The following is an 18417-nucleotide window of genomic DNA, read 5'->3' on the forward strand; positions in this document are numbered from 1 at the left end:
TCTAGGAAATTTAAGAAGCGAAGTAATGGGACTGTCAACAGACTACGACAGACCGAAAAAAAACACAACAATATATGGAGTGAAGATAACTCCTAAATTCAAAACAATAAACTATTGAAACAAGTTCATACTTTTAATACATATAGTTTACTATAATTTACTATAATGAACAATGTTTCTCCACTAATTGTGGATAAGTTCACTTTTATATGTGAACTCAGTTACTATGTTGTTTTATAACAACGTTTCTATCCTAAATTACCGTCTTGGGACTAAACTAAAACTTTTGCACAAACTCAACTCAAAACCACAGTCGCGTATCATTTTAAGTGCCTCTTGCACGTGAAACAGAACATTTTCATATGCATTGAATGTTCGTTTGGGTGCGTTTTGGCGCACTGTTTTTACTGCTGCGTTTTCGTGCACAGTCCTTCTGTCCATTTTCTCCCCGCCTTGATGGACTGTAGTCTATCAACTAAATAAATTACTATCCTCAGTTCACTATGTACATTTCTTTGCCCGGTTCTTTGCAGTTCTTTTTACAGTTCTTGATCCTTTAATGTTTTATCCTTGAAATCCGTTCTTTGCACAGTCTTGATCCTAGAATGCTTTATCCTTGAAATACGTTCTTTGCACAGTCTTGATTCTTGAATGCTTTATCCTTGAAATATGTTCTTTGCACAGTCTTGATTCTTGAATGCTTTATCCTTGAAATATGTTCTTTGCACAGTCTTGATTCTTGAATGCTTTATCCTTGAAATACTTTCTTTGCACAGTCTTGATCCTTAAATGCTTTATCCTTGAACCCCGATCTTTGGTCTTTTGAGTCTTCTGAGTCGTTCCATTCCAGTGGACTGATGTTCTTTATAGATCTGGTTAGTACAGTCTGACCAACCCTTACATCCACTACCTGAACGTGACCATCAGCTCCAGGGTAAGTCTTTATGATTGTTCCAAGCTTCCAGTGTCCTCTAGGCGTGTTTTGCGAGATCACCAGCACGACGTCTTTTTCTTGAAAATATCAAACTTGTCTGTTCCACTTTTTGCGCGTGTTGAGACTTGGCAACCATTCTCGCATCCATCTTTTCAAAAAATGGCGGACCAGTTTCTGAATCCTGCGCCAACGTCTTCTGGGGTTGAAGTCTGTTGTGTCCACACATTCAGGTGCAAATACACCTCCAGTTTGTCCATGAAGGAAGTGATTTTGTGTGAGTGGTGTGTCATCTTGACGGTGAGCTGACTGGTATGTGAGAGGCCTGGAATTTATGAGACCTTCTGCTCCTGCCATTGCTGTGATAAGATCCTCATCTGTGATGTTACCTTTGCTGAGGATGGCATAGATTGCGAGCTTTGCTGCCTTAATCATTGCTGTCTGGAGGGTTGAAAAACCATTTTACTCCTTTATTTGCAAGAGATCTCATAACAACCATCTTGATCCATTTGTTGTACGAGCTCTTTCAGTTCTTTAACTGCACCCACAAAGTTTGTACCATTATCTGATACCATGACTTCAGGAAGACCTCTTCTGCTCGCCATGCGATAGAATGCATTCAAAAACGAGTCTGTATCTAGACCATATGCAACTTCGAGATGCACAGCCCTGGTCTTGAGACACGTGAACAAACACAAATAACGCTTTTGTCTCTTCTTATTCCTTCCTTGTACAGTCAAGAACGGACCAGCAAAATCTACACCTGCATCAGTAAATGCTCGAAGTGATGGTTGTATTCTGAACTTCGGTAATGGTGCCATAACTTGGTATGCTGGCTTTGCTTTGTCTCGTCTGCACTTAGCGCACTCACGTTCCCATTGTCTGATTTCTTCTCTGCCAGATATGATCCAGAATTTGGACAATATGGCTGATAATGTCTGGTTTGTTCCCATGACATGATTTCCTGCTTCATGATAGTGCTCAACAATGAGTTTGGTTACCCAATTATATCGTGGCAGGATAATTGGGAATCTTGCTCCAAAAGAAAGACATTCAGCATGTCTTAACCGACCATTTACTCCCATGAGTCCCTGGTCATCAATTACCGGTTGAAGACTAAGAAGTTTGGAATTTGGAGACAATACTTTTTCTCCTTTTGACAATGCAGCGTACTCATCGCAGAATTCATCCTTCTGAACCTGGGTAAGTATTCTAATTTCAGCATCTTTCAGTTCACCTGTTGTTCTCACCTTCTTTTGTGATGAACAGTTGTGTAGAAATCGATAGATCCATGCATTTACTCTTGTGAGTCTTTGCCAACTTGAGTATCTAGTTGGTTCAAGTCTCGAAGACTGTTCAATGTTAACAGCGAGTAAAGCAGATATCTTTTTAACTTTTTCTTTGTCACTTTCTGTGTCATTATTGTACCATGACATTTTTTGCTCTGGCCATTCTGTTTCTTCTTTTTCTAGGAATTCAGGATCTGACCACCAGAACTTGTTGTTTGTCAGTTGTGATGCAGCTACACCTCGAAACAACATGTCAGCTTGGTTCATTTCAGATGGAACATGGTTCCACTGAGACGGATTAGTAACAGACTGTATTTCGCCAACCCTGTTGGCTACAAATGCTTTGAAAGACCTACTGTTGCTTTTTATCCAGCATAGGACATTCAAACTGTCTGACCAGAACTTTACAGTTTGGATTTCAAAGTTCAGTGCATTTGCCACTGTCAAAACTAACCTCAGACCAACTATGGCAGCCATCAATTCCAATCGAGGTATGCTTACAGCTTTTAACGGTGCTACACGACTTTTAGCTACCACCATTCTACTAGGTCTGCCTGTAAGAAATGGATGAACTGCATACACAACAGCCCCATACACCTCCTGTGATGCATCCACAAAAGCATGATATGAGACAAGGTAATTGTGATCTAAACACAAGCACCTTGGTACTATATATATATATATATATATATATATATATATATATATATATATATATACAGTCATGCCTTGTTTATACGAACACTTGCATCATTTCACAATTCGTCCGTATAAACGAATTTCCGTATAACTGAAACCAGCTTCTTGCTGGAAGAGTTATGCAAGTGTCTGATTTGGTCCCAGCTTAAAAAACAACCCAGTTTCATCAATGTTAAAAATATCTTGCTCCTCGTATTCTTGCAGTACTTTTTGAAGATCTTCCATTCCTCTCACAATAGCGTCCTTGTCCACATTAGCAGCCTCCCCTTGAAATTTCCTACATGATATACTATGTCTGGATTTGAATCGAGTGAGCCACCCATGAGAATATGAAAAGTCAGAAATGTCCATTTTGCCACCAAAGTCTCAAGCTTTCTCTATCAGCATTTCATCATTAACGGACACATTAGGACTTGTCATGACACACAACCAAAGATATAATGCATCTTCCATCTTCTGGTGTTTTGCTACACCGGATCGTGATAAGTCATTTGAATTTACCGGGAGATTTAGCCACTTCTGTTTGTCTTTTAAAATGTCACCAATTGTCGATTTTCCTATGGTATGTCCAAATTCAGTGCCATAATGCTTACTGATGGTTTCTAAACTTGCTGACGGGTGTTTTTCCTTAAACAGACAAATTTCCCTTTTTTCGCGTGCTGTAACTGCATGTCGCTTACGTTTCGCTGGTTGACAGGCCATACTTACACAACTTTGACCTCTGACCTCCACAGACGCCATATTTATCGAAGGGGATTACATGTACAATAAACAAGCTCGTCTCAAACGTAACTCAGTGTCACTTGGTTAATTGACTTCTCACGAATCAAAGGATTACCACCAGCGGAAGGATTACCACCAGCGGAAGTGTATTGTCCGGATAAGTGAGACAATTTTGTGTGCATTTCAGTGTTTTGTGTATGGTAATGACCGTCTGGTTCCAGAAACTGAATTTCAGTATATACGGGTAAATTTATATAGTAATTATTTCGTTTTGAATAAAAATCGTCCGGGAACCGAGGTTTCCGGATATCTGAAGTCCGTATAAGCGGGGCACGACTGTACTGGAAAATGCAAGAAAGCTGAAGTTGAGCTTGCCGGGGACTTGGGTTGCTGCTTTACGGGTTAAAAAATGATCTTACCTGAGGAATCATACGCTATGGTTATGGTACCATCCTCGTGGCTTTCCTCGGTGTTTGGTAGTATGGTGCCTAGATCAACGAACTCGCCATGCCACGCCACATTTTTTCTCTCACCAGTTGTTTGACATGTGTCTATTCCATCCACACAGAAGGATAGGGAATCCCTGTATATTGTGTTCTGATTGGCTGACCAAGCCACATCACTGGCAGCCTTGTTGTGAGCTGAAACCATGCTCTATCTGATGGTTTGCATTGACCAGTCCAGGCGCTGAATGTTTCAGCAACTGAAGTATTTTTTTTAGTTTTTGGTATATGGTGCACGCTTGTGGCCCCCCCTGCGTGGATCTAGTGCCCTGGGCATGCTGCAGGGTGCTGACCTGGGGGTGATTTAGTTACAAGGGGTGATTAAGTTATGGCCAATTAAGTAATTAGCCCATGGTTTGTGTATGTGGGATAAAGTCATTCAGTAGTTGGAACTAAATGCAAATATACGTTTGGAATTCAAACATTTTCAAACTCAGAATTTCAGATATGATTTTGTTATTGGAAGTGTATAGCAAAGGATAACAGTAAAATGGTGAAGCAAGGATCTCTGAGCAGTGCAAATGAATGATTGGTAGCCAACTAATAATACTTTGTAATATCTTTCTGCCAAAAAGTCTAGAATTTCCCTGATACTGTTTGTATGCAAGATTGACCAGGGCGGGTTTGTCACGAGAAGCATGGCCTACCTTTAGAACAAAGTACCACAAGCTTTTCAAACATGTGACAATACCCTATAACATAATTTGTAGTATTAGTCAGAAACACCAGCGAAACAATGCCCTGTGACGTCAGGGGTCATCGAGTGTGCATAGGCTCCTCCCAGTGATCTATCATCTCTCCACGCAATGTCATTGAACACGCCCTGCGGTGTTGAGAGTTTTGAATAGTTGTTTACTAAATATAGCCTGCGGCAGCACATTTTATAGCAAGCGGTAGTTAATGAAAGCATTTTTATTTCGTTTTTTTTCATTATTCAAGTGGCTAAAATGATTATAAATGGAAATTAATATACACATATTATTTTTTTGGTTCATTAAGTTTCATTATTATGCAGAAGAAAGCAGTTTATTAAGTAATATTACATTGGCACTGAACACATCCAAATGTCGCTGGTGTTAGGGTAGGTTACCCTTAACTCCATCCCTAGCCATTGGATCCCCTTTATGATCAATCCCCTTTACGATCATTAGGGTTAGGTACCCGTTTAGTGGCTATTAGATTACCCGAACTCTGTCCTTAGCCCTTGGATCCCCTTTACGATCAATCACCCCTTTACAATCATTAGGGTTAGGTACCGGTTTAGTGGCTATTGTTGATTCCATAGCGGCTCCTAATATTCTTCACACAACAACGTTTATTAAAAAGAATGAAATGGTTTAGTTCGCAACTGGAAACTAATCCTGGAACATTCACACAAGCCACTTTCAACTGCTACATTTATTCAGTAATGATTCAAAAGCGAACTCACCCTTGTGTCGTCACTAGCCATGCTCATGCCTCCCTCGTTCCTTACTATTATCCACATTATCCTTACAGTGTTTCTTACCACAATTTTCTGTCACAAAAATCACCCGACGAATTATTAAATACCATGTCATTCAAGCGTATCCGTGAGTTTGACGTCTGACGCCAGATGCCATTTTCAAAAAATGTAAATTCTATATTTTTGGTTGTGCAGTGATAACATATATTTTCTACATTTCCCCATGTTCCTAGCTTCACGACGTCCCCTACCATGTCCTGCCATAAATATATTTGCTCATTATCCGCTTACATATACATATATCACTTATTCTCAATAGTAATTCCCAGCTCACTTCCAACTCCCCTCACGTAAAAAATACTCTGTATTATGTTACATTTAAGCTATCCCACAATGCACCATTTTATCCTCTGCTCATGCTCAGAACTACGGACATGACGTCACAATGTTTTCTTATATTAACCCCAACAGCCTCGATATCATTTACCTATTTCTGTCATGTTTATAGCAGCTGCAGAGATACCCTCCGTCCATCCCCTGTCACCACCTTTGGGCTATTCGGTTTCATATATTATTTATTTGTAAGTGCTTCACAAGTCATGTTTTTTATTCATACCCGCAGATATGTCTCTATTTATGTAGCAACCGAGGGGCTGGGCTTCACAAGTCATTCCATGCCCTGCATACTGCATAGGAATGGCTTGTTGCCCCCAAAGTACCTTTCTTCCAAATTTACAGTCCAGGGCCGGCACGGTCTCAGGACTTGTTCCTTACCCGCAGGGTAACTAGCATTCATTCAATCAGGTCGGCACAACCCTTACCTCTTCATTCATACCCACAGAGCTTTTCATTCATACCCGCAGGGTATGTCTTTTTATGTAGCAACCGAGTAGCCCCTAATATATTGCCAATGTTATTAATACATATTTTCATGAATCCTATTGTTTTGTTGTTACTGCACAAACTGGTTGCTTGTCTTTAAGATACGTGACCTACAGCAGAGATCGTCCTCACAAGAAGTTGTGTTCTGTACTTTAAAGGTGCTCCCACGGTAGTATTGTTTGAATCTCAACCATAAATTGACAAAATGCCAATTAGTTATTGAGACAAAGAGACTTTGAGTTTTTATTCTTTTTCACAGCTGTGACTGTGACTACTGAAACAAAGACACAAAGAGATAAGACTCTTTTTGGCTTTGGTACTGGTATAAACAGAGAAAGACAAAGAGAACATAGAATTAGAATGATAGTATTTTGTTAGTTCTCTCTATTCTTGGATTTGGATTATTCAAAGTAATAAGTTCAGATTCTGAATAGATTACTGCTGTGCTTTTCAATACATGATCAAGATGTATGTTGTGTTATGTGAATATAATAGTCAGGCAACAAGAATATATCTGAGTACCTATTGTGTGAAATACTTATTCTATAATAAACGGAATGGAACTACAAACCTGCCTTATGATTTGAGTGAGCTAAATCACCCCCGGGACAAAAGTGTGGTAAGAGTTAATTACTTGGGTACAAGTCTGTACTAGAGCAGATTGGATATGCCAAACAGTTAGTGTAAAATGCCTATATATATGTACATGCTGTTAAACAGTGATCAAAGGATTAACTTATAACACAGATTGATCATCAGTGGGTTTGGTGTGAAGTACCTCATCATGACATATACATGTTGTAAAAGGATTGCTCAAATGATTACCTGATATCAGGTTGACTGACATCCAACTGCATTGATGTGTTGCACAAACAAACAAGAAAGTCATGAAATTAGTTGTCATGTGTGCAATTAGGGATAGGAATACTGTGGATGAATTTCATTATATTGAATGTACATACCTTACAAAAAAAGAAATTTGTTCATACTGAATTCCTAATTATTAAGACCAACTATTTTACAATTTCAAGCACTTTCTTCATGTACAAAAAAGAACCTATGTAAATTATGTAGGCTAACAATGAAATTTGTAAAATTTTCCAGCTAAACTCATATCCTCCATCACTAACTATAGCTGAAGACCGCTTCAGCACAGGTCCTACAGATATGTACCCCAGGTATGCTTCTGTATACAGAAATGTACCCTAGCCAAAATCAAAGTACAGAAACATTTGGAGAACTAGAAATGACCCGTGGCTTCTGTGGTGTTTGTCTGTGATTTGTTTCATACTGTGTCAAAAAGGGTTTGGGGTTTGTGATTCAAGAAGCATTTGTCCATTTTTGTCCATATTTTTTTGGTGTGAATATTCTGCGAATACAAAAATCCACACTCAAAGTATTCATTTATAACAGTATAGTTTACCCTATTGCTCTCAATGGATCCTGGCAAGACCCTCTTGTTTTGTCCTTTGTTATTAGTCAATTGTTTGGCAACTATATTGGATTCAAGTTTTCTAATTAGAATTGTCATGCAGTACTGTCAGAGGTACTGAAAGAAGTCACAGTAACAAAAGTGAAAATACTTCTTTTTGTGTGTGTCCCCAAAACTTTTCCTCAGACTGCAAAGGCAGTTAACCGTGTATGGTTACAGATTTTAACTGCCTTTGCATCGATGAAGGATCTGGTGTAAAATAAAGCAATGTCAATGCTTAGTAGTTTTTTAAAATAATTTTGAAAGCCCATAACTGTAAATGTATTATTAATGTTGCAAAAGAGGAAATGACAATAAAAGAATAAAACAGAATAACCATTAACTTTGTAACTTAGTCAAAGAATTTTCAATCTTGATGACTAGTTGGGCTGGGTTCTTTGGTTTGGTTCTTTTGCAAACTAAAAGCCTTAGTTTAGTGTTATGAAGCTTGAAATGAGAAACTTGCTTGACTTGATTCTCCGTCTGTGTGAAGGAAGTGAATGGGACACTTGTATCCACATGAAGACAAGACATCAATTAAAAATATGGGAAACACCCCCACTGACTGCCTTTACAGCAACGCAGGATATGGTGTAATATAAAGTAGTAACTTTTGGTATGGTTTTATAATTTTTGAAAGTTCACAATTGTAAATGCATGTTTTTTCTTGCTATGAAAAATGTTAGGCAGGTTATCTTTTTCATCGATACTGGAAGTGACATATCCCAACGAGAAGTACTAATCAGACCCGTCAACCCTCCCACATTTTGCGGGAGACTCCCGCAATTTGATGAAATCTCCCAGTCTCCCGCAAGATGGACTATTTCTCCCGCAAACAGAATTCTTCATTATTTAAAAAAATCGCCTCATTGTCCCGTGAGTGAAAACAATGAACGGGAAGTTTGCGTCCTGATCTGTCCGGTAGGCTCCCGGATTAGCGACCCTTATCACAGCCACCCGCAGGGGGACCCAGATGGGCCTTTGTCCAGTAATCAAATGGTAATTAAATTCATATGGTGAACGATTGAACAATGTAAACTGTTAAGAAAACTCGGATAGTCCTAACAGGTGCCTGAAGGGTTGAACTTGAAATGAAAAATCAGCCAAGTATTCATCACTTCATGAAATGTACTGTTGTCTTCATGTTCTTAGCGTGTTTATTCTTCCATAATTTAAGAACGTAGATACATATGGCCGGTCCAGTTATACATGACTTTATTGGTTATCAGATTTGTCAGAAACTTTGTTAAAACATCAACATACCTCAAAGTTACGTCATTTAACTCTTGGAAATGAAAACAAAATATGTCCTGCAAGCGCCGTCTTCAGAAACAACACTATGCGTGATTGGTTGATTCGGTAGTCGAAATAACAATGAGTTACACGGTCAGGCTTCCTCACAGCTAGGATTTCAAAGTCAAAGTTTTAAGTGAAACTTATAAATTTCCTTTTGACTGACATCGTGACTTGTGTGCACAGAAAATATCAAAACAGAACTTTATCAAATTTTGCGAGAATGTATCATGTGATTATTTTACACGATTTGATTGGCTAATAGTTTGCTTGCGTCCCCGATCTGCAATCTAATTTGCATACAACAGTACTAGTCAACCAATGAGATTAATACACGTCAAGGTCAGAAAGGTCAACAACGACAACGAGACTCATTTCATTCATAAATTGTAGTAAAACGTAATAGTACTTCCAAATATGGCATACATTTCTTGGAATGGAATAACGTGGACATTTCTAGGAAATTTAAGAAGCGAAGTAATGGGACTGTCAACAGACTACCGCAGACAGAAAAAAAACAGTATATCTTATTGAAACTAAGGGCGATGATGTTGCGTCAGGATAAATGCATTTGATATTTCTTTGGCGAATTTTGTAACCAACATTGTGCCAAATACTCAGAAAACCTGCATCGTAACGAAGCCTGACAACTGGTCGGATTGAACACGTCGTCAACTGGTCAAGCTACCGATTGTGAAATTTCAATATCTGTTTGCGTTTATCTGAGATGATCTTTGAACAAAAGTTATATGACTAGATTGTGCTGGGTTTATTTTTGGAGGAGGAAAATGCAAACGGAAATTAAGCAAGCTGTACGTATAAGAAACTTATTGATTATTTATTGTTTCAAAATATTTGGTTTTCTTTGTAACATTATTAAAAATAAAAGTTGGAAATTATCTTATCTTCACTATCTTAAAAATCTCCCCCTTTGGTGGCAAATCTCCCCCATTTTGAAGTCAAATCTCCCACATTGTCATGATGAGGGGTTGACAGGTCTGGTACTAATACTTAAGTAACAGAGTATGCTACAGCCATAAATACTTTTTGTTCGAAGTTCTATTGTTGTCAGGGTGTTAAAACCAGAAGTATACAAATGATGACACCCCATTTTGTTCAAGGGATTTGAATCCCATGTATGACTTTTCAATATGATAGTGACAAAGGTCATTACTTCATTGTCACCTCATCATCATCAATTATGAGCTGACCCGTGAACATTTGGGGTAGAATAGGTCTTCAACAACCCATGCTTGCTGTAAAAGGCAATTATGCTTGTCATAAGAGGCGACTAACAGGATCAGGTGGTCAGACTTGCAGAATCGGTTGCTGCATGTCATGGATCCCAATTGCGTGGATCGATGCTCATGATGTAAAATCAATGGATTGTCTTGTCCAGACTTGATTATTATTATCATGCATATACTGTGGTGTCCGTCGTCCGCCCGTTGTCCGTACGTCAACAATTTATTCAAGCAACTTCTTCTTCTTCTGAACCACAAATTGGATATTACCGAAATTTGACGAAGCATCCCAAGGTGGTGGGGATTCAAAATTGTGCAAATGGTGGGGCTGACCCCCAAGGGCCTGAGGGCCGGGGTCAAATAGGGGTAATTTGGCTATATTGCTTTAAACGACTTCTATGGAACTAAGAGATAGAATTCAACCATATTTGGTTATAAGCATTATCAAATTTGAGAATTGGAGGGCTGAACCCCCGCTTCTGGAAACTTAGATCCTGGATCATAACATGGAAACGGTTCAGATCTCTATGCTACATTTGTAACGAGAGAAATACATGTTCATGCTGTCAGATTCTATGAAGTAATTCTATGAAGTAATAACTCAAGGCACACAGGTAGAGATTTTATTAATATTTACATGTTGGTTTTGTTGAGAGAGAGAGATTTTTTTTCACACATGGGTGCATTAACAATAATTCATGAATTACTATTTATATGAACAATCAATGCCAATTAGAAAGTGGTCAAATCAAAATGTTATATTTGAGATAACACTTTCTTAGTAAAGTACAGATTCTAGTACCTTTTTGGGTTGAGTCCCACCCGGGATTTGAACCCACACTGCCAGAGTGAGGCACCTAATTGCCAGCACACAAAGTCAGCGATCTGACCCACTCAGCCACCGAGGCTTCTGCAAAATATGAAAGTCTAACAACTGATAGTCTAGATCATGTACTTTGTGTACCCATCTGATAAAGAGTAATTTGGCCAGGATCCCACTGCCGAAAACTATGAACAAACAATACCATTTAGAATGTGGTCAAATGTAATATTAAGGATAAATATTTCTTAGTTAAGTACAGATTCCCGTACCTTTTTGGTGTTGAGACCTGTCCGGGTTTCGAACCCAAACTGCCAGAGTGAGGCACCTAATCACCAGCACACAAAGTCAGCAATCTAACCCACACAGGGGTACACAAAGTATGTGATCCACACTACTAGTTGTTGGACTTTCATTTTTGTAGAAGCCTCCATGGCTGAGTAGGTTAGATCGCTGACTTTGTGTAACATCACCGAACAATATGTCAGTGGAGGCATGTTCTAGCAATGATTTGCTGAATCCACTATATTTGTGTATTTATATATATTTGTGAATTGGATTGTTTAGATTTTCAAAATTTAAATAGGAATATTTTAAAATGACTTTCATTTGAGATAAGCAAAGTTTCTAGACCTTAATGAGACCATTGAAAAAACAACACTCACATTTAGCTTAATTTAAGGAACAAAAATAAGGCACAATATGAACACTGATAGTGCCTTTTTTTGCTTGAGTAACTGTGAGAGACCTTAAAAAACCTTGGAACTTCTGCATTGTTATCCCCCCGGCATATAATGCGGGGGGATATAGCGATCAGCCAGTCTGTCTGTCCGTCCGTCTGTCCGTCCGTAATCATTTCCTTTTCCGGTGCAGAATTCGAAAACCACTCAGTGTATTTGATCGAAACTTGGCAAATCTATCAGGCACATACTGAAGTGGTGCCTTTTGATATTTTGGGATTTCACTAATTTTATTTTTTTAAAATTTTTATGGAATGAAGTTGGACATAGACTCAATTGGGGATGGGGTTTGTTTCCGGGGCAGAATTCAAAAACCATTCAGTGTATTTGATCGAAACTTGGAAAAGCTATCAGGCACATACTGAAATGGTGCCTTTTGATATTTTTTTTTCTTTAAAATTTTATTTTTTACAATTTTTATGGAATGAAGTTTGACCTAGACTCCATTGGGGAACGGGTGTGTTTACGGGCCAGAATTCGAAAACCATTCAGTGGGTAAACAATGTATGCTTCTTAAAGAACATTCAACTGTTGACTCATTACATACAGAATTGCACATTTACTAGTGGTTACTTTACAGACAGCTGCCGGGGGGATATGTCATCTTTCTGATGACTCTTGTTTAATTATGCAAGTGATGCAAATTCGCTGTATACTCTCACAACTGAGAACAGAGGAATGGGACAGTAAAAAACAAACAAAAATCAGTGCCTTTTTATCCCCCCGACATGTAATGCCATCAGTCCGTCCGTCTGTCCGTCCGTCTGTCCGTCTGTAATCATTGTTTGTCCGGAGCATATTTCCTAAACCATACAACCTAGCTTCACAAAACTTGGTACACTTACCAATCACGCTCAGTAGTAGTGCCTTTTGCTATTTAGAGATTTTTCGAATTTTTTATTTTTGTCGTTTCCATGGAAATATGATGAACTTTGGAAATTTGAGGGTGTGCTCTTGTCCGGAGCATATTTCCTAAACCGTAAAACCTAGCTTCACAAAACTTGGTACACTTACCAATCAGGCTCAGTAGTAGTGCCGTTTGCTATTTAGAGATTTTTAATTTTTTTTATTTTTGTCGTTTCCATGGAAATATGATGAAATTAGGAAATTTGAGGGTAGCTAGTGCTCATATCCGGAGCATATTTCCTAAACCGTACAACCTAGCTTCATAAAACTTGTACACTAAACAATCAGGCTCAGTAGTAGTGCCTTTTGCTATTTAGAGATTTTTAGAATTTTATATTTTTGTCGTTTCCATGGAAATATTATGAAATTAGGAAATTTGAGGGTAGTGCTCTTGTCTGGACCATATCTCCCGAACCATACAACCTAGCTTCTCAAAAGTTTTTACACCTATCAAGCAGGTTATGTAGTGGTGCTTTTGCTCTTAACAGATTTCTTTTTTTTTCTTTTTTCAATTTAAATTGAAAATTGATGAACTTAGGGTAATGTCCTCGTCTGGAGCATATCTTCTAAACCATGCGACAGAGATTCACCAAACTTTATGCACATATCAATCATGTTCACTAGTAGTGCAGTTTGTTATTTATAGATTTTAATCTTTTTAATTTGTAGCCCCTGACATTTGAGATCATCAGAAAGTGAGCTACATGAACCAATATTTAATAACCTTCATTATATTTCTGGTTTTGGCATCAAGGAAAAAGATTTCCTTAACTATCTAAATACATTTGAAGGTACACACAGTTTACCGACATGCCACGTCGGGGGGATATGTCATCTTCGGATGACTCTTGTTTAGTAAATAAAAATTTGTGTTCATTACTACATGTACATGGTCATAACTGCCACTTTCAAGTGTTTCAACGCAACATGTTTCCCTGTACATCCACTCAAATCTACGTTTGTGGTTTGATTTTTATAAATTGCTCAAATAACCGTGTAGTTACACACGTAATGTACATAAGGTGCATACAGACATGTCATCATATATTAACCAATCAAAGCCTTGGTCTCACATTAGTATGGTTAAAAGGCTTGGTAGGCTTTGTAATTCACTGTCATCGATCGATAATGTCGATCGGACCATGTTTCTTCCGAGAAACTAGAATATAACAACAGTTTGTTACCTTATATAGAATCTACATATATAACATCCAGTCGTAAAATAATACACTGTACTTTGATTCATTTATACTAAAAACTTTTTTTCTTTTTTTACGCATGCATTTTGAATCATCCTCAATGATCAGTGTTACATAGATCTACATGTCCCATGCCACTGTGAAATACTTGCGCCACAGTTCTATACACTGCCAACATTACGTAATGTGAACATCAGCAATGAATATCTGTACAATGCTCTATTCTAGTACGCGGGGTTGGGATCTTGGACCCCGATGACAGCGGTACAGCGAGGAATCACTGTATATCTAACTTGGTTTTGCTTGTTTAATAATGTTTTGAAATGCGCTCATTGTTATAAAAAGAAGTATCTGATGGGGATAAGTGTAGTAATCTATATACATATATGCTGTTGGAGATGATTTTGTAATCATTCCTAAAACACAACTCATCATAGCAGACACTTTTTGACTGCTATACCATTTGAACAGTTTCTTTGCTTGGTAGGTTGGCTTGATATGTTTCAGATTAGATATCATAAGCTAGAATATTTTGTCATCTCAAGGGCTACATTTTGTGTATATCATCAAATAAAATGGTAATATTGATACATATTTAGCTCACCAGGATTGTGGTCTGATGGGCTTCCCTTTGACACAGCCCATTGTCTGTATTTCACCTCTGGCCAAGGTGCAAGTGACCTTGTATTATCAACAGATTCTTCAATGAAACTGAACCTTAACCTTTGGATTTATTTTTACATCCCAACATTGTGATCAAATATATTTAAATATTTTGATTTTTCCAAGTGCCTCGGCTACAACAAGGTGACCATCACTGTCCAAATTGATGGACACTGGATGGCAGAGTTTGTCTTGTTTTGTAAGGAGGAACTTTAAGAATCTACCATCAGGGAGCAAAAGATGTATTCGGCTGTTTTGGTGGTCAGCAACAAAGATATATCCATGGCTGTCAATGCAAACACCATATGGCTGCAGTATTTGGTTCTGGTGTGTGCCGTATGTCCCATACTGAGTCAGGGATTCTCCTTTGGGATTAAGTATTTTAAGGTTAGGAGCAGCTTGATCTGTTACCACCAAGTCACCATTGTTAGTCACATTGATGTAATAGGGGTCTGTCAACAGCTGATCATAATTGTTATCCATATAGCCCTAATTGTTGATAGAAGTTCCCCACTTGTTGGATGAAAAGTCATTATTTGATGTAAATGACAGTCTACCACAATGATTTGTCCATTCTTATTTGTGGTTATTCCTCGAGGATGCCGACAGTGACCAGTGATTGCTGTCACACAGTTTCTAATTGATCAAATATATCTTCACATCTTCATTCTTGTAATCAGTGACAGCAATATTGCTATTTTGCAGAATTGTGACATCAAATGGACTTCCTAGTGCATGATCTCCTTTGCCTGGGAATTCTCTTTTAAGCTTGCCTTCTTTGTCAAATATTTTCACTTTCTTGTTGTCCCTGTCCACAATAACAAAATCCTTCTCTTGAGTCACAGAGACGCCAGTAGGCCAAGCATCAACTGAGTCCGTATTTAGTTTAGTATCAAACACAGCCATTAGTTGAGGAGTTTGTAGGACAGAGGGCATCAAAGTTGGGGCTGTCCGACGTGGTTGTGGAGAATCATCTTGATCAAATGGAACGCTGCTGATATTGAGATGGCCAAACATTATTTGTGCATTCATCTCTGTTAATGAACCTAATGTGAATCGAGTCATGAGCCTGTGACTTAAACCATCAGGTTTCATGTGTCTCATTTGGTTGATCCTTTCAGCAATTGATTTGAACATTAAAATAATTTCTTCTGGTGTCCCAAATCTTTCCAGATAACCAAGAAGATTTGTATTTTCTTGTATCGATATTTCTGCAAGTTTGAGATCATTGCATTTAGCTTGTAGTTTTCTGACCTCTTTCTGGCATGCCTCATTTAGCTGGTCTAACAGCTGTTGTCTCTGTTGATCAATCAGTTTATGGAAGCGATCTGCTTGGTTTGTGATCTCTTTGCTAATTTCCTTCTGGTTCTTGTTTATATTTGTCTCATGTGTGTACAGGAAAGCAACATAGTCCTGTATTGCTGGTACTTGTGTCTCCAGTTCTTGTAAAAATCTCATCAGCTGCTTCTTGTACTTGGATAGTCCAGGTTCCACTGAGGACACCTTGTGATCAGCATGAGCCTCGAGGGCACAATCTTGGCATATTAGCTGTAAGCAGTTTTCGCACATTACATTCAGATGACTTTCTTTATGGTCAGAACACATAATCTGCTGATGGCTTCGTATATCATGATCATATAAACCCTTTCTGATCTGCTCATGTGGAGCAAGTTTATGATCCCGTGTGACTCGTGTACGGTGGTGTGCACGTGTGCATGGATCACACATGTCGTCCTGACATTCCAGACACAGAGTTGTAGCACTTATCTTTTTCCCATCAAATGCACAGTACTCACATAAACGTGAGTTTGCTGCTTTTAACTTCAACAGCTGACACAAGTTAAGTAAGAACATGTTAAGCTGGTTGAGACTGATGTCTGGCTTTGTGACTGCTGACTTGCATGTAGGGCAGGTTAGTTGTAGCAATGAGTTGCCATTCCTGCTGATGTCCGATTTAAGATGAGACACACATGAGACACAGAAACTATGGAGACATGGCAAGAGCACAGGCTGACAGTACTGCTGCTGGCAGATGTCACAATACAGAAAGTCACTCTGAACCAATTCTGACAAAGTCATTGTTTGGTCCTTGCCCACAGCCTCAGAGTATGCCATGTTGAAGGACTGAAGATGAGAAACATTGCTCAGTCAAAAATAAATTATGTAAGTATCTTATTTAATAATTATCAATAATAAATATGTTTAACCCTTTTTTTGGCAGTGATTTCATTTATTACATCCTTGATGTCTTTTAAATTTTAATATTAGGTGAAACATGTCAAGTGTTTTGTAGGAAACCAATATCTTTAAGGTTTTGGTTACAGTGTAATTTTAATACAATGCCTGTTCACCAAACCAAATCTTCTCTGAAACCTGAACACCAAGACAGTTCTAAACAGACTACCTCAAACCATTCATCACATCCCCTGACCATACATGCGCAGCCCACAGCCCTTGGTGATTACAGTAATTCATGCCAAACACCTCCAGGATTGTGGTGGAGAGTAAAAGAGATGCACACTGGATGGGTGCTCTTATGAGTAGATCTGCCAGGAGACTTGCTACTCCTGTGCACATGTCCAGGGACAATTTGTAGGAAATGATGATAGATAGAACTTGCATTTAGGCTTACTCCCTGCACATCCCAGTTGCAAGAACAGGATTCTATTTGTACCATCATAATCCTCTCTAGGTCAGTGGGTTATAGGAGCCCATGTGTCCCCTCCACATTAACCTGTCCACCAGGCAATCGAAGAGTTTACCCCTCAATTTGCCAGAAAGATGATGTTAATTGCATGTCATTTAGCCCGGATGTGTTGGACTTTAATCACTGGTTTGTCTGGACCATACTGTCTTATTTGGTGGTTGACATCATTTTGCTTGAATATTGCTGAGTGTGGCTAAAACATCTTACAAAATAAAATACAGCTTGTAGAGATAGAATTGCTGGTGCATCCTTGCTGGTGAAAATAGAGCATTTCTGCTTTATTATCACATCCTAAGTTGAAACAACATCCTCACAGCAGCATATCAGAAGTCAAGCCAAATACTTTCTCTCATTTCCATATCCAGAATAGAGACAATGACACCTGTAGTGTCACATGTAGTCATCAAATGATTCAAGTTTTCCCTATGTGAGGTAGGAACATTTGACAGTTGGGTTAATGTGGTGAAAGTACACCTTCAAATCTCTCTTTCAATCTCATGAGTTCAAAGAATGTGAATTGTAAAGCGTTACAAGTGTGTGAGTGAAAATCGTAAGATTGTTCTGTACATTGTCCGCGCTCCTTCTTATCTATAGGACCTGTGAAGATCCAGGTTAAAATAGGTCTGCAGCAACCCATGCTTGCCGTAAAAGGCGGCTATGCTTGTCGTAAGAGGCAACTAACAGGATCGGGTGGTCAGGTTTGCTACTTAATTGATGCATGTCGTATCCCAATTGCGTGGATTGGTGCTCATGATGTCAATCACTGAATTGTCTTGTCCAGACTCAATTATTTACAGACTGCCATCATATAGCTGGAAAATATTGCTGAGTGTGGCGTTAAACAACAAACAAACAAATCTTATCTATAGCTTTCTTGATAGGTTTCTGAATGGCATGCAGCAA

At 38.6% G+C, this 18417-nt stretch overlaps 2 protein-coding genes and 1 long non-coding RNA gene across 4 annotated transcripts in view; 1 reads left to right on the forward strand and 2 right to left on the reverse strand.

Moving 5' to 3' along the window:
• The window catches only part of LOC124115107 (islet cell autoantigen 1-like), a 353911-nt gene that overhangs the window by 261573 nt on the left and 73921 nt on the right, over positions 1-18417 (forward strand). The gene's annotated exons all lie outside the window — the stretch shown is intronic.
• LOC125372341 overlaps positions 1-18417 on the reverse strand; it is an 85049-nt gene that overhangs the window by 40092 nt on the left and 26540 nt on the right. The gene's annotated exons all lie outside the window — the stretch shown is intronic.
• Positions 15336-17339, reverse strand: LOC124115108 (E3 ubiquitin-protein ligase TRIM56-like). The gene has a single exon (XM_046475928.2). It carries the CDS (start codon positions 16920-16922, stop codon positions 15444-15446), a length of 1479 nt encoding a protein of 492 aa, XP_046331884.2. The 5' UTR covers positions 16923-17339; the 3' UTR covers positions 15336-15443.

The sequence above is a fragment of the Haliotis rufescens genome, unplaced genomic scaffold (assembly GCF_023055435.1).
Source record: "Haliotis rufescens isolate VD_foot unplaced genomic scaffold, xgHalRufe1.0.p SCAF_4, whole genome shotgun sequence".
Taxonomy (NCBI): Eukaryota; Metazoa; Mollusca; class Gastropoda; order Lepetellida; family Haliotidae; genus Haliotis; species Haliotis rufescens.